Here is a 13245-nt window from a genome sequence, read left to right as displayed (position 1 = left end):
GTGAAATCAGAACAAGAGTGATGTGTTTTGTGAACAAGAGTGAAGTAAAATCAGAACAAGAGTGAAGTGAAATCAGAACAAGAGTGATGTGTTTTGTGAACAAGAGTGAAGTGAAATCAGAACAAGAGTGATGTGTTTTGTGAACAAGAGTGAAGTAAAATCAGAACAAGAGTGATGTTTTGTAAACAAGAGTGAAGTAAAATCACAAGATACATCAGTAACATTAAACGTAGACGGAAACTAACTATATCGAAGACGAATCTTAGAGCCTACAGCCACCGCGCCCCGCTCTTGTTCCGAAACTCCGCTTCTCTTCTACGGCAGCTCATCGTTGCGTCTCCTTACCCTCCGACGCTGATTCCGGTGAGTCCGACGTAGAGGTAGGTTTTGATTTGGGGTTTTTTCAGCATTGGCGCGACGATTGAATCCGCCAACAGCCCCTCCGCCCCGATCGCCTTTGCCAGCTCCCCCACCGCCGCCAGTATCCTCTCCGGCGCCACCCCCAGCTCAGAATTACGATTTGGAAGAAGAAAGGATCGCAGATTTGGAAGATTTCGCGTAATTTGATCGCATGTTTTAATTCAGAAAGTAATTTCCAAAAATACCCTCAGCATATTTTATTTTATTAAAATTAATAATATTTGTTCCATTAAGATGTGTGGCTGAGATTTGTTCTCTAGTTATACCCTTAAAAATAGTTATATCTTGATCACTACCCTATATATATATATATATATATATATATATATATATATATATATATATATATATATATTAGTTTTATAATAAAATGTGAGTGAAATAAGTTGGTGGAATGTGAGCCTAAGTGAAATAGAACTCTTATTTTAGAATGGACTGAAATGTTAAAACATGACTCTTATTGTAGGACAGAAGGAGAGGAAGAGAGAGTATATGCTAGACGTGGAAATGTCATTTATATAAGTGAATCCGTTATACTCCCATAAACTCATGCTAGGTGTGAAAATGTGACATACTTAATTACTAGTAAGAGCATGCATAACGGAGAGCAGGCGCTCGTTCGTCCGTCCGTGCCGGCGGCGCGGCACCGCTGTCCGCCGCTGCGCTCTTGCCGCTGGCACGGAGCTGCTCGATGCATCGAGCACGTCCGTGCCAGCGAGCAAGCGACGTGACAGCGTGTGATTGGCCAACGACATATCCGTTGGTAAATCATTTTTTTAATTTTTTTAAAAAATAAAAAATTATACCAAAAAAAATCCCAATCCAAAAAAAATGGCCCTTTTTTGCCCGTTTTTCTGTATTTTTTTTGATTTATTTTTTATTTTTTCCCCCAAAATCATCTATAAATACACACATTTATCATCCATCTTTCACATCAAATCATCTCTCATTCATATTTTTCATACAACTTATCTACACATTCATCTCTCACTCAAAATCTCAAATGGATTTCACCCATCTCATTGCGGAAGCGAAGCGCGAAGAACAAGAATACTACGAACAACATCGTACCGCTTATGAAGCATATGTCGCAGTGAATACCCCCGCCCCTCCTCCTCAACCAACTAGATCAACTCGCCGCTACATCCATCGTGACCGGGAGGGAGCCCACGAAAGGCTCGTTGCCGACTATTTTGCCGACCCGCCGCGGTTTCTGGAAGATTACTTTAGGCGTCGTTTTCGCATGTCAAAGTGCTTGTTTATGCGTATTGTCAGCACATTGTCCGCCCGTGTTGAATTCTTCCAAACAGGTCCAGATGCAGCCGGTCTGCAAAGTCTCTCGGCGTTGCATAAGTGTACGTGTGCCATCCGACAACTCGCTACTGGGAAAACGGCCGACCTCTTCGACGAGTATTTGCATGTCGGTGAGTCCACTGGAATCCTTTGTCTTAAAAATTTTTGCGAGGGCGTTCGTACAACTTTCGGTGATGAATTCCTTCAGGCACCCACCACCGATGATTGCCAACGGTTGCTTCATCTTCACGAATCAGTCCATGGCTTTCCCGGAATGCTTGGCAGCATTGACTGCATGCGTTGGAGGTGAAAAAATTGCCCGAAAGCTTGGAGGGGGCAACACTTAAGCGACCACAAAGGCGGCGGCCCAACACTTATCCTTGAAGCGGTCGCCGACTACCGCCTATGGATTTGACATGCATATTTCGGTGTTGCCGGATCCAACAACGACTTGAACGTGCTCTATTCTTCACCCCTCTTCAATGATGTGTTGAATGGTGTAGCACCGGAGATCGGCTTCACCATCAATGGAAATGTATACCACACGAGTTACTATCTCGCCGATGGTATCTACCCAAGGTGGTCGACTTTCGTGAAGACGCTCAGCAACCCGCAAGACCCGAGACGAGTTCTTTTCGCGCAGCGTCAAGAGTCCGCGCGGAAAGACGTCGAAAGAGCATTTGGGGTCCTTCAAGCCCGATTCAACATTGTGAAGGCACCGCTCGGCTGTGGTACGTGAAAAATATCGCCGACATCATGTACACGTATATTATCTTACACAACATGATTATAGCCGACGAAGGACCGAGGACGGCTAGCTTCTACGACGATAATGAAGCCGGAAGCTCAAGCGCAAGGTCTCCCCCACGCCGAGGTGTGCATACGACGATGGGTGAGAGGATCGAAACAAGGCACATAATGCGCGATACCCGAACTCACGTTGAGCTACAAGAAGACCTAATCAAACACATGTGGGCAAAATTCGGCCACGAGTAGTGGGTTTTTTAATTTTATGAATTTAATTATGTAATTTTTAATTTTTAGGAGTTTAATTATGAAAATTTTAATTTTTAGGATTTTAATTATGTAATTTTTATTTTTTAGGATTTTAATTATGTAATTTTTAATTTTTAATGTATTTTGTAATATTATTCCGGGTATGTGTAATGTATTTTAATTTTGTGGAAATATTTTTATTTAAATTGAATAATGGAATGGTGGGACCCATGTGCTCGTCCTTGCGAAAGAGCACGGCTTTGGGTGTTGTGCTCTTGCCTAAGAGGAGGCAGAAAAAGTGGGGCCGGACCCACAACCGTGCTCGTTGGCAAGAGTTTCCAACGATCAAGATTCACGTTTCCAAAGTATTTATTGGTTCAAGTCCACGTCGTTGTTTAACCGTCGATAAGTTCTTCTATAAGACTAAATAAAGTATCTTACTCCACTAAGTCCAACTTAGATAAGTTTTTCGTAGTATAATAATAAGATTAAATAAAGTATCTTACTTAGAGCATCAGCAGTGGCGAACGTCACTGCGGAATTCCCACCGGCATACGGGAATTCTGTGGCGGACGTCCGTCATTGTGCGTATCATGCACGGATACGGAATTCCCGCGAGGTCTCCGCGGAATTCCGCGGCTTTCCGCGGAATTCCGCAGAGAATTCCGTGCGGACGTCCACCATTGCGTTGACTCCCACGGACGTCCGCGCGGAATTCCGGTTTATTGCATTAAATGTTTTTTTCGGTTCCTATAAATACATCCCGTTGAACTTCACTTCATTTGCACCACTTGTATTAACAAGTTTTTCTCTCTCTAAATTTCTTTTATATATCCGTAATGGCCGGTAGTGGTAGTGGTAGTGGTAGTGGTGGTGATGGGCATTATGAACACATGATGCGGCTGATTCACGCACGTGTGCGGGATGCCGCGGAGAGGGAGGAACAAGCGGCCTCGGCGCCAGCGGTGCCTCGATCCATCCACCGCCGCACTATAGTATCCCGAGACCACCTCGCTGCCCACCGTAGGTTGTACGCGGATTACTTTGCGTCGGAGCCACGGTTTGGGGTGAACCTATTCCGGCGACGGTTTAGGAAGCATCGTCCGCTCTTTCTGCGTATCGTGGGAGCTTTGGAGCATCGATACGAGTATTTCAGGGTGCGGGAGGATGCGGCTAGTAAACCCGGCCACACGCCGATTCAGAAGTGCACTGCCGCAATCAGGCAGCTGGCATACGGAGGCGCGACCGACATGTTCGACGAGTACCTCTACATCGGTGAGACGACTGCCTGAGAGTGCCTGAAGTATTTTTGTCAGGGCGTTAGGGAGATATTCGGGGATAGGTATCTTCGGAAGCCTACCCCCGAAGATTGTCAGGCTCTATTGAATATGCACGGGTTCCTGGGGATGTTAGGTAGCATAAATTGTATGCACTGGAGTGGAAGAACTGCCCCACTGCCTGGAAAGGGATGTACACTACTGGTTTCAAGGCCAAGAATCCCACGATGATCCTTGAGGCGGTAGCTGACTACCGTTTGTGGATTTGGCATGCATATTTTGGAGTAGACGGGTCGAACAACGACATCAACGTCCTCCAGTCGTCGCCCCTTTTCAACGACCAGTGCATGGGCGTCGGTCCGGCCGTCAACTTCGTCGGCAACGGCAACCAGCACAACATGGACTATTATTTGGCGGATGGGATATACCCGATGTGGCCCGTCTTTGTGAAGACGATTAGGTGCCCAGCAGATGAAAAGAAGATATACTTTGCGCAACGTCAGGAGGCAGCGCGCAAGGATGTGGAGCGGGCATTTGGTGTGCTCGAGGCTCGATGGGCGGCAGTGAAGGGTCCTACACGGCTGTAGTACGTTGACAACATCGCCGACATCACGTGCGGATGTATTATCATGCACAACATGATTATCGAAGATGAAGGTACAACACTGACTGATTGGGCCAATGATGATGCTGATGCTGCAGGTCCAAGCCACAGCGTGGCCACCAGCAATGTACGCATGGGGATACCCCATGACGAAGTCGATCGAGTCCGTTCATTTGCCGACATGCGCCAAAAACAAGCACATGTTCGACTCTAGAACGATATTATTGAAGAAGTATGGCAGCGGATGGGTCGTCGTTGAATGTATTTTTTTTAATTTGGTGAAATGTACTTTTCTTTTTTTAATGGAATTTTTTCCCTATTTGTGTCGAAATTTTATTTCCTTAAATTGTTTAATTTCGGAAATTGTTTAATATGTGAATTTGTGAATATTTTTTAATGTGAGAATTCCGCCACTATGCAGTGGGAAATCTGTATGACATGACAATGCAGTGGGAAGTCCGTATGACGTGGCAGGAGGTGTTTTTGAGAATTTCGTCGGAAATTTCACGCCATTGCTAAAAGCACAACTTAGATAATTAATATATTTATCTTAGATTTGCATTGCAAGTTGCAACAATGTAAAAAGTTGTTTAACATTATTTGATTGTATAATCATTCTTTTTAATGATTAATAATTTAAGAGAACACTTTTGTCATTTTGCGGTTCACTTTTTTCTAGTTCTATATTCTCTAAAACGTAGCCTCATTTATCTACAATAATAAGGTAAACGATATTTTATCTAAGACTTCGGAATTATTTAAGCAACAAATTAAATCAAGTTGACATACTAGTATTAAGAAGCAATCTAAAACATCAATCCCATACATATTTAACTAAGAAAATTTAAAGTCTGTAATGACTAATGAGATATGATTGGAGAATAACTAATAACAAGAATAAAAAGATAAAACTAAATAAACAAGTTAAAAGAAGATTTAGCCTCAAATTTGAACACACAGAATTACAAAATCTGCAAATGCATTTTCCCATATAATATCTTTTCGGCCCCATAAAAACCCAAATCAATCCAAATTAACCACAAAATAAACATATCATAATCAACCCGTAACCTAATTACCCGACCCGGCCTAAAACCCATATCTACAAAGCGGAGCATATTCAATGAGTCAGAAAATGAAAAAGAATATTTACAATCAGAAAACTGAAGCAAACGCACAGGCTGCCCTATCCATCATCACCCCACCCGACCCGACCCGACCCGACCCGACCCGACCCGAAGATATTCACTTAACAAGCTCCGAAACCCAACCGAGATCTGGCACAGAACCCGTGGACTCGCCCTGCCCGACCCGATCCAACGAGTTCTCTTTCCCGAGCTTCGAATAGATCCTCTCACGGAGCGCCTGACCCGACTCGACCCGCTCCATCGCCGGCTCCTCCTCACACAAACTCTCCCACAGATCAAACGCGTTGACCCCGGAGCGGGCTACGGCCCGTGCCGGAGTCGCGGGAAGACTCCTGAATCCGTGTCGGATCTTCACCGGGCTGCACGGCGACCCGTACCCGCCCCCCCAAGACGGCGGGCTCATGCTCAATCCCATCCCCAAATTCACCCCCATTCCCATTCCAGGCCCTAATTTCATCTTATTTATCTGCATACCTCGCATCGATTCCGCGAGTTGGCTCAACGGAGACGCCGGCGGCGATGCAGCTATAGGAGACGACGGCGGTGAGTACTGCGACGGCGACCTAGGAGAGACTCCGTTCGCCGCCGATTCGTCGCCGGAGGCGGTGTTGTACGGAAGGATCCGCAGCTGCTCAGGCGTGTGGGCGAAGAAGCAGACGCGGCGGCGGCAGTGCGTGCCGTCCTTGCACGGCTGCGTCCGGTAGCGCGCGGGGTGGAGCCAGCACTCGAACACGCCGTGCGCGTGCTCGCACGCGTCCCCCTTCCGGCACGCGCCCCTGCGGAAGTCAGGGCACGCGGTGCCGGAGTAGTGGTGCCGCCGCGGATCCCGGCGCCGCGCCTTCTCCCCGGGGTGAGCGAACGGGCACTCCGTCCAGTCGTGCGACCGCGCGCGCGCGCACCGCTTCACCTTGAAATCGAACATCCGGAACTCGTCGCACGAGTAGGCGTCCACCGGAAAATCGAAATCCTCGTCGTCGTCCGCCGCGGCGGAGCGATCCTCCTTATTCGAAGGGAGGTAGCGCTGCAGCGCAGCTAGGGCGACGTCGTATTGAGTAACATCGCCGTGGATGGGTGGAGAGTGAATGTGAGGCGTCGGATTGGGATCGTCGAGATAGGGATCCCAGCTAGGGATCTGAACGGTCGGATTTGAGCGCGGAATCATCATCATCATCATTTCGCTGAGTTTTGAGGAATAGTGTAGCTCAGTCTGTGAAGTGGCGCTGTCATGATCGCCATGGAAATGCATGCCAAGGTCTATTATATACTGCATGTGAACCGTGGTTAAGTTAGGGTTAACTGCGGTTGAGGTTGGGATATTTTTGTAAATTTGACTAGTTTGGTGGCGGTCTGTTCCACAATAGACAACCAAGTGGATCTCTTTTTTTGAGAGGAAAAGGAGGAAAAATAAAATGGGAAATAACGTAAGCTTGTAAATTACTTCAAATCCGAAGAATATCGGATGCTTGTTTTTTACTGGGGGTTTTGGATATCTATGGGTCCGTTTATGTGTACTAGCTAGTAGGACCGGCTTAATCCTTAATACCGCTATTAATAATTTAATTACTCCTATTAGTTTTCATACTATGACATTGATTGTTCATCTTAATACATATGAATACAAAAAATGTCTTTGCTATCTTTTTATATTTGAGAATCTGTTCTCCTATGATTTTATTTTATTTTATTTTTGCTTCTATATCATTGTTAATGTCAATCTTTACCTAATTGCATAAGTCGGGCTGGACTAGACTAGAGTAACCTAGAATCCTAGATTTCATTTAAGTTGATTTAATAGATGAATGTTGGTTCATATGGCATTGGCATTTATCATTCTTTTTTTTTTGTCATTATATGTCTTGTTTTATTTTTATTATATTTTTAATTATAATAAGATGTATTAGTATTTAACCAACTATCTTTATTTATATTTAATTATAAAAATAATATATTAAAATAGGCTTAAATTTCACTATTTTTGAAATTTCATTTATTTATACTCTCTATGTACTAGCCTAAGTGAGATATTTCTATTCAAACACGTAAATATAGATAATGGTGTGTATTAGTTTAAATTGTAGTATCAAAATAAGAGAAAAAATAATGTATAAAATATAGAGAGTAAAGTAGAATAAAATAAGAGAATGCGAATAAACTTATTTTACTGAAATTAATAGGAGTTTTATGAAATACAATATTATGAATAAGAGTAGGTAAATGGGTTGTGATCAATATTGAACAAATTTTTAGAACTGAATTAGGGATCAAATTTCAGTCATTTATTTTTAAGATCTAGTGGATAAAATAAATCAAGCAAATCTTAATTTTGTATGGAATTTATTTTTATATTGTTTTAGTTCATTTCAAAAAGACTCAACTAAAATATTATTGAGATGAACTTTGTATTATAATCAGTGTACTAGGACTTAATTTTGCCTATATTACAACACGAAAGTAACTTAGGGCATCAGCAGTGGGGCGCCCTAAGGCGCGCCACGTCATCAGTTTTATCCTCCTATCTCCCCTCTTGTAGTGGGGCGCCCTAAGGCGCGCCTTATTGCGCGTCACATCATCATTTTATTGTTTTGTTTAATTAATTTAAATGTTTTCAAATAACAAGTAACGAGTAAATAAAAACGTCTAAATAATAAATGGCGACGCATTAATAAAAAAAAGTTTGCTCACTTGTGCCCGCGTGAACTTCTCGAACTCCGCCGCGTACAATTTCACTTGCTTCTTCACTTGATCCCAGTGCTTGCGGAGTTGCTCACGTTTGCGCTTGTACGCGGTCGGCGACTTGGCCTCATTGTAGAGGCCAGCGATGCGCTCCCAGTACGCGCCCTGCCTCTGGTTGTTCGAGAAAATTGGGTCTTCCGATATATCTACCCAACACCGGGCCAAAATAAGGGTTTCGTCGTCGGTGTAGTTCGTACGGCCGGGGGCGTACTCATCGCAATTTCCGGGAGGCGGCAGCAACTTCTGCGCCCGCTGCCGGTTCCACTTCTTTTTGGCTGGGGCGGAAGCGGTCGCGGCGAGTTCGGGATCGGCCGCTGCGGCGTCACGGCGGGAGGGAGCGCTTGGTCGGTTTGGAGACGGCTCCATGTCAGACAACCCGTACGATTCCGTACTGAAATCGGGATCGTACTGGGTGTCGGCGTCGAACGAACGATATTCGCCGGGTTCTGTACCCGGCCAACGCGCCTCTCCGCTAAACATAGGACTATTGGGATTTGAATCAATTTCGTAGTAATTATGTAAATGTAATAAGTTTCGAAAGTGAAATCGTGAAATGAAATTACAAATGAACTCTATTTATAAAAAAACGAAACCGCGTACCATCGTCCGCGTCGATCGTCCGCGTAGCCCACATTGGACCGGACTATGGCGCGGACGATGGCCTATCGTCCGCGGCCATCGTCCGCGTAGGCCACAATGGGGCGGACGATGTGCACGTCCGCGCTATACTCCGCGCCCTTAGTATAGGGCGCGACGATCGTCCGCGGCCTATGTCACGCACCCGCAATGGGGTGGATGATGGCGGGCGCGGACGATACGCGCCATCGGGCGTGCCATTGTCCGCCCCATTGCAGATGGCCTTAGTAAAGTTATATTTTAATGAGTTTATCGAAGAAAATTAAGAGGTAGTGCAATTAAAAACAATTGGCTGTGTTGGTATTTCATAAAAATAACGATATCATATAAAATTAAATAAAACAAAACAAAATATTTTACAGGTGAAATCACGAATCTACCCTTCAACGTTTTTCCACAAGTTACCGAAGGGACCCACTGGAAGCTCGTTAGTTGAATGGAGACCAATGAGATTGAACTTTGACTTGTATAGTCCTCACGGTCCGTGACATTAGCATTTTTATCGCGGAAGACTTAGAGCATCCACTACGCTGTCCCCCCACCGTCCCTTAAACTACTATTTGAGGGCCCCACTGTACTTTATTCCTCCATCCCTTAACTAAGGAACGGAACCTGCGATGCTTCATCCTTTAACCGTCTCTTATTCCGTCCCTTAAATTACTATTCATTCAATTTTATGTTTTATTTTTTTTCCAACACAATTCAATTAAAACAAACACACTTCATTAAAATTAAAATAACATTACAGCATAAAATAAAAATACAACTTAAAATTAAAAAAAAAATAATTAAAATCTTAAAAAATAAAAATGACATAATTTAAAATACAATTTAATATGGACATCCTTGAATATTTTATATTTCACTTTCGATGTGGGACAAAATCATTCTTGGATGTCTCTATAAAAGAGAAACAACCAAAAATGATTTTGTCCCACATCGAAAGTGAAACATAAAACATTCAAGGTTGCCTATATAAAAGAGAAGCAACCAAGAATGACATTGTCCCACATCGAAAGTGGAAAATAAAACATTCAAGGTTGTCTCTATAAAAGAGAAGCAACCAAGAATGACATTGTCCCACATCGAAAGTGGAACATAAAACATTCAAGGTTGTCTCTATAAAAGAGAAGCAACCATGAATGACTTTGTCCCACATTGAAAGTGGAACATAAAACATTCAAGGTTGTCTCTACAAAAGAGAAGCAACCAAGAATGAGTTTCAAAAATTCACAAGCACATCAAATATATGTGGGCTATTACGAATTTCTTGTATTTATTTATTTGTAAAAATTGTTTTTAAATATAAAAATAATTTTTATAAATAAAAAGTATTTTTTTAAATTCGATTTATAAAAAAAATTAATTTATTGGTTAAGCGTGACGACGCCCACTCACCGGCCCGCGAGTGGGCGTCACGCATAGTGCAGGGGCGCGCCACGTCGCCACGGCGCGTGGCGTGACAGCCCGTCCCGTGTCTCGCAGCACGGGTCGCGGGACGGGATCGGGACTGGCACGGGATGCAACGTGTCGCGCGAGCGTTCCGTCCCTCCGCGACGGAACGCGGGACGGTGGCGCGCCGCGTAGTGGATGCCCTTAGCATCCACAATGGCAGATGTCCCGGCGGTCGGATCGGCGTGCCAGACGTTCGCTATCAGCCAGCATGCATATGGATACGGACGTCCGCTACGGACACCGGAGTTCCGAGGCTTTCCGGGACGTCCGTCATTGCATTGACACAACGGACGTCCCGATTTTTTATTATTTTTTGTGGATGTCCTTGGGGATGTCCGCCATTGTGTAGTGGGATGTCCTTATAACATGACAGAAGATGTTTTTAGGAAGTCCGTAGGGATGTCTACCGAAATATCCGTCCCATTGTGGATGCTCTTAGAGCATCCACAATAGCGCCTAGCGCACCGCCTAGCCGAGCGCCGGCTCTAGGCGGTGGTGCGCTAGGCGATCTATTGAAGCCGCCTAGCGGATTTCGCGAAAAAAACCGCCTAGCGCTCGGCGGTTCCGCGGCGCTAGGCGGTTCTCTAGGTGATCCGCTAGGCGCTATTGCAGCGTCCGCATCGCCTAGCGCACCGCCTAGCGCGAATTTTTATTTTTTTTTCCGAAACACTATATATACGCGACTTGCCTGTCATTTTCATTTGCACCACTTGTATTAACGAGTACTCTCTATATCTAAATTTTTGTACAAGATCAATAACGGTAAATGGATCTCAACAACGAGCCTACTTCAGGGAGTAGCGGATCTCAAACTCCCCCGATCCCCGTGGGAGGTGGATGGAGTCAGAGGTTTCGAACAACCAGAGGATCGTCAACTTGTGGGGCTAGATAGCAGCAGCCTACCAGAGGTTTTGCCCGGAGGGGAGGCCACGCAATGGGGAGGATTTCCGGAAGGGGTGGGACCGAATCAGGGTTGCGGTCTCCCGATTTTCGGGCTTGTACACCAACGCCCTCCGCATGATGAGCAGTGGGCAAACGGAGGACGACTGCAGGAGGATAGCGGAGAAAGCCTTCCCCCTGAAGAGGGTGTACAAAGAATTCACCTACTGGAACTGTTATCTTGTGCTGAACGACTCCGAAAAGTTCCGAGTAGGTGTCGACTCTGGCTGGCCGAAGAAGCAACGGTTGAACTATTCCGGTGATTTCAGCGGCAGTAGCGGTGGTTCCACGACCACTCTGAGACGGCCCAGGAGGTCCCAACCCCTCGTTCGTTTGCTCACCGTACTCGCTCGGTTGGGCACAGGCGGGCTCAACGGGAGGCGAGGGGGGTCTCCGGGGGTTCACAGGAGGTCCAGTCGGCATCCCCCCTTGGCCAATCCACAGCGGATCTCAAATTCTTCGCGCGTCAACAAACGCGCGCTCAGATGGTCAAGACGATGGCCGAATGGCGGGCGGCGGTGGACCCCATGGAGAAGAGTTTGCTTCAAACATTGCTCCTGAGCATGCAGGAGGATTTGGAGGCGGCACGGAGGGAAGCCGCCGGGAGTAGAGGCGGCGGCAACGGAAGCGGAGGCGATGGTGGCGACAGCGACGGAGGAGACGACGACGGCGACGAGGAGTGAATTATTGTACTTTTTTAAAAATTATTGTAATTTTTTTTAATTATTGTACTTTTTAAAATTTTAATAGTATTATTAATGTTTCCCGTATATGTCTCGTAAATTAAATTTCGTATATTGTGTGATTGTTAATTATTTCATTTTGTATATATTTGTTAATAGTGATGTGGATATTATGTGGCTGGGCTATTGCTGGGCTATTTGCTTGTTTTGATGATGTGGCAGGAGGATTTTTAGTGCTGATGATGTGGCAGTGGCTAGGCTATGGCTGAGCTATTGCTGGGCTATTCCTATTGTGGATGGCCTTATATTGCGTTTTCTTAGGCCATCCACAATAGGAATAGCCCAGCAATAGCCCAGCCATAGCCTAGCCACTGCCACATCATCAGCACTAAAAATCCTCCTGCCACATCATCAAAACAAGCAAATAGCCCAGCAATAGCCCAACCATAGCCTAGCCACATAATATCCACATCACTATTAACAAATATATACAAAATGAAATAATTAACAATCACACAATATACGAAATTTAATTTACCAGACATATACGGGAAAAATTTAATAATACTATTAAAATTTGAAAAAGTACAATAATTTAAAAAAATACATTAATTTTAAAAAAATACAATAATAAAAAATACAATAATAAGATATAGAGAGTACTCGTTAAAACAAGTGGTGCGAATCAAAATGACGAGCAAAGCGCGTATATATAGTGTTTCGTGAAAAAATATTTAAATTTCGCGCTAGGCGGTGCGCTGGGCGATCCGGGCGCTGCAATAGCGCCGAGCGGACCGCCCAGCGCACCGACCAGCGCCACGCGACCGCCCAGCGCTGCCTGGTTTCTCTCTCCATTCGCCCCCTGGGCGACTGCAATAGACCGCCCAGCGCCGGTGCTCGGCTGAGCGGTCGGCTGGGCGGCATTCTGGATGGTGTGCTTTAGAGGAAAATTGGGGAATCTCATCACACGCAGGTGTCACCTTGCGCTGCCACGTGGAATTAATTTTGTTGCGACTTCCGAATTGCAACTACTTCAAGCTCAATCCTACGGATATCAATAA

The 13245-nt window shown here is 45.0% G+C and overlaps 1 protein-coding gene across 1 annotated transcript; it reads right to left on the bottom strand.

Moving 5' to 3' along the window:
* Nucleotides 1–5800: 5800 nt before the first annotated feature.
* On the bottom strand, nt 5801–7023 carry LOC121780558 (zinc finger CCCH domain-containing protein 20-like). The gene has a single exon (XM_042178156.1). It carries the CDS (start codon nt 7006–7008, stop codon nt 5836–5838), a length of 1173 nt encoding a protein of 390 aa, XP_042034090.1. The 5' UTR covers nt 7009–7023; the 3' UTR covers nt 5801–5835.
* Nucleotides 7024–13245: the final 6222 nt, after the last annotated feature.

Source organism: Salvia splendens, chromosome 20, assembly GCF_004379255.2.
Source record: "Salvia splendens isolate huo1 chromosome 20, SspV2, whole genome shotgun sequence".
Classification (NCBI taxonomy): domain Eukaryota; kingdom Viridiplantae; phylum Streptophyta; class Magnoliopsida; order Lamiales; family Lamiaceae; genus Salvia; species Salvia splendens.
The sequence above is the reverse complement of the archived record's forward strand: the minus strand, read 5'-3'. Positions and strand labels throughout refer to the sequence as shown.

Excerpts from the sequence above, each read along its gene's own strand:
- LOC121780558 (XM_042178156.1), bottom strand. The coding sequence starts at position 7,008 with ATGCAGTATATAATAGACCTTGGCATGCATTTCCATGGCGATCATGAC.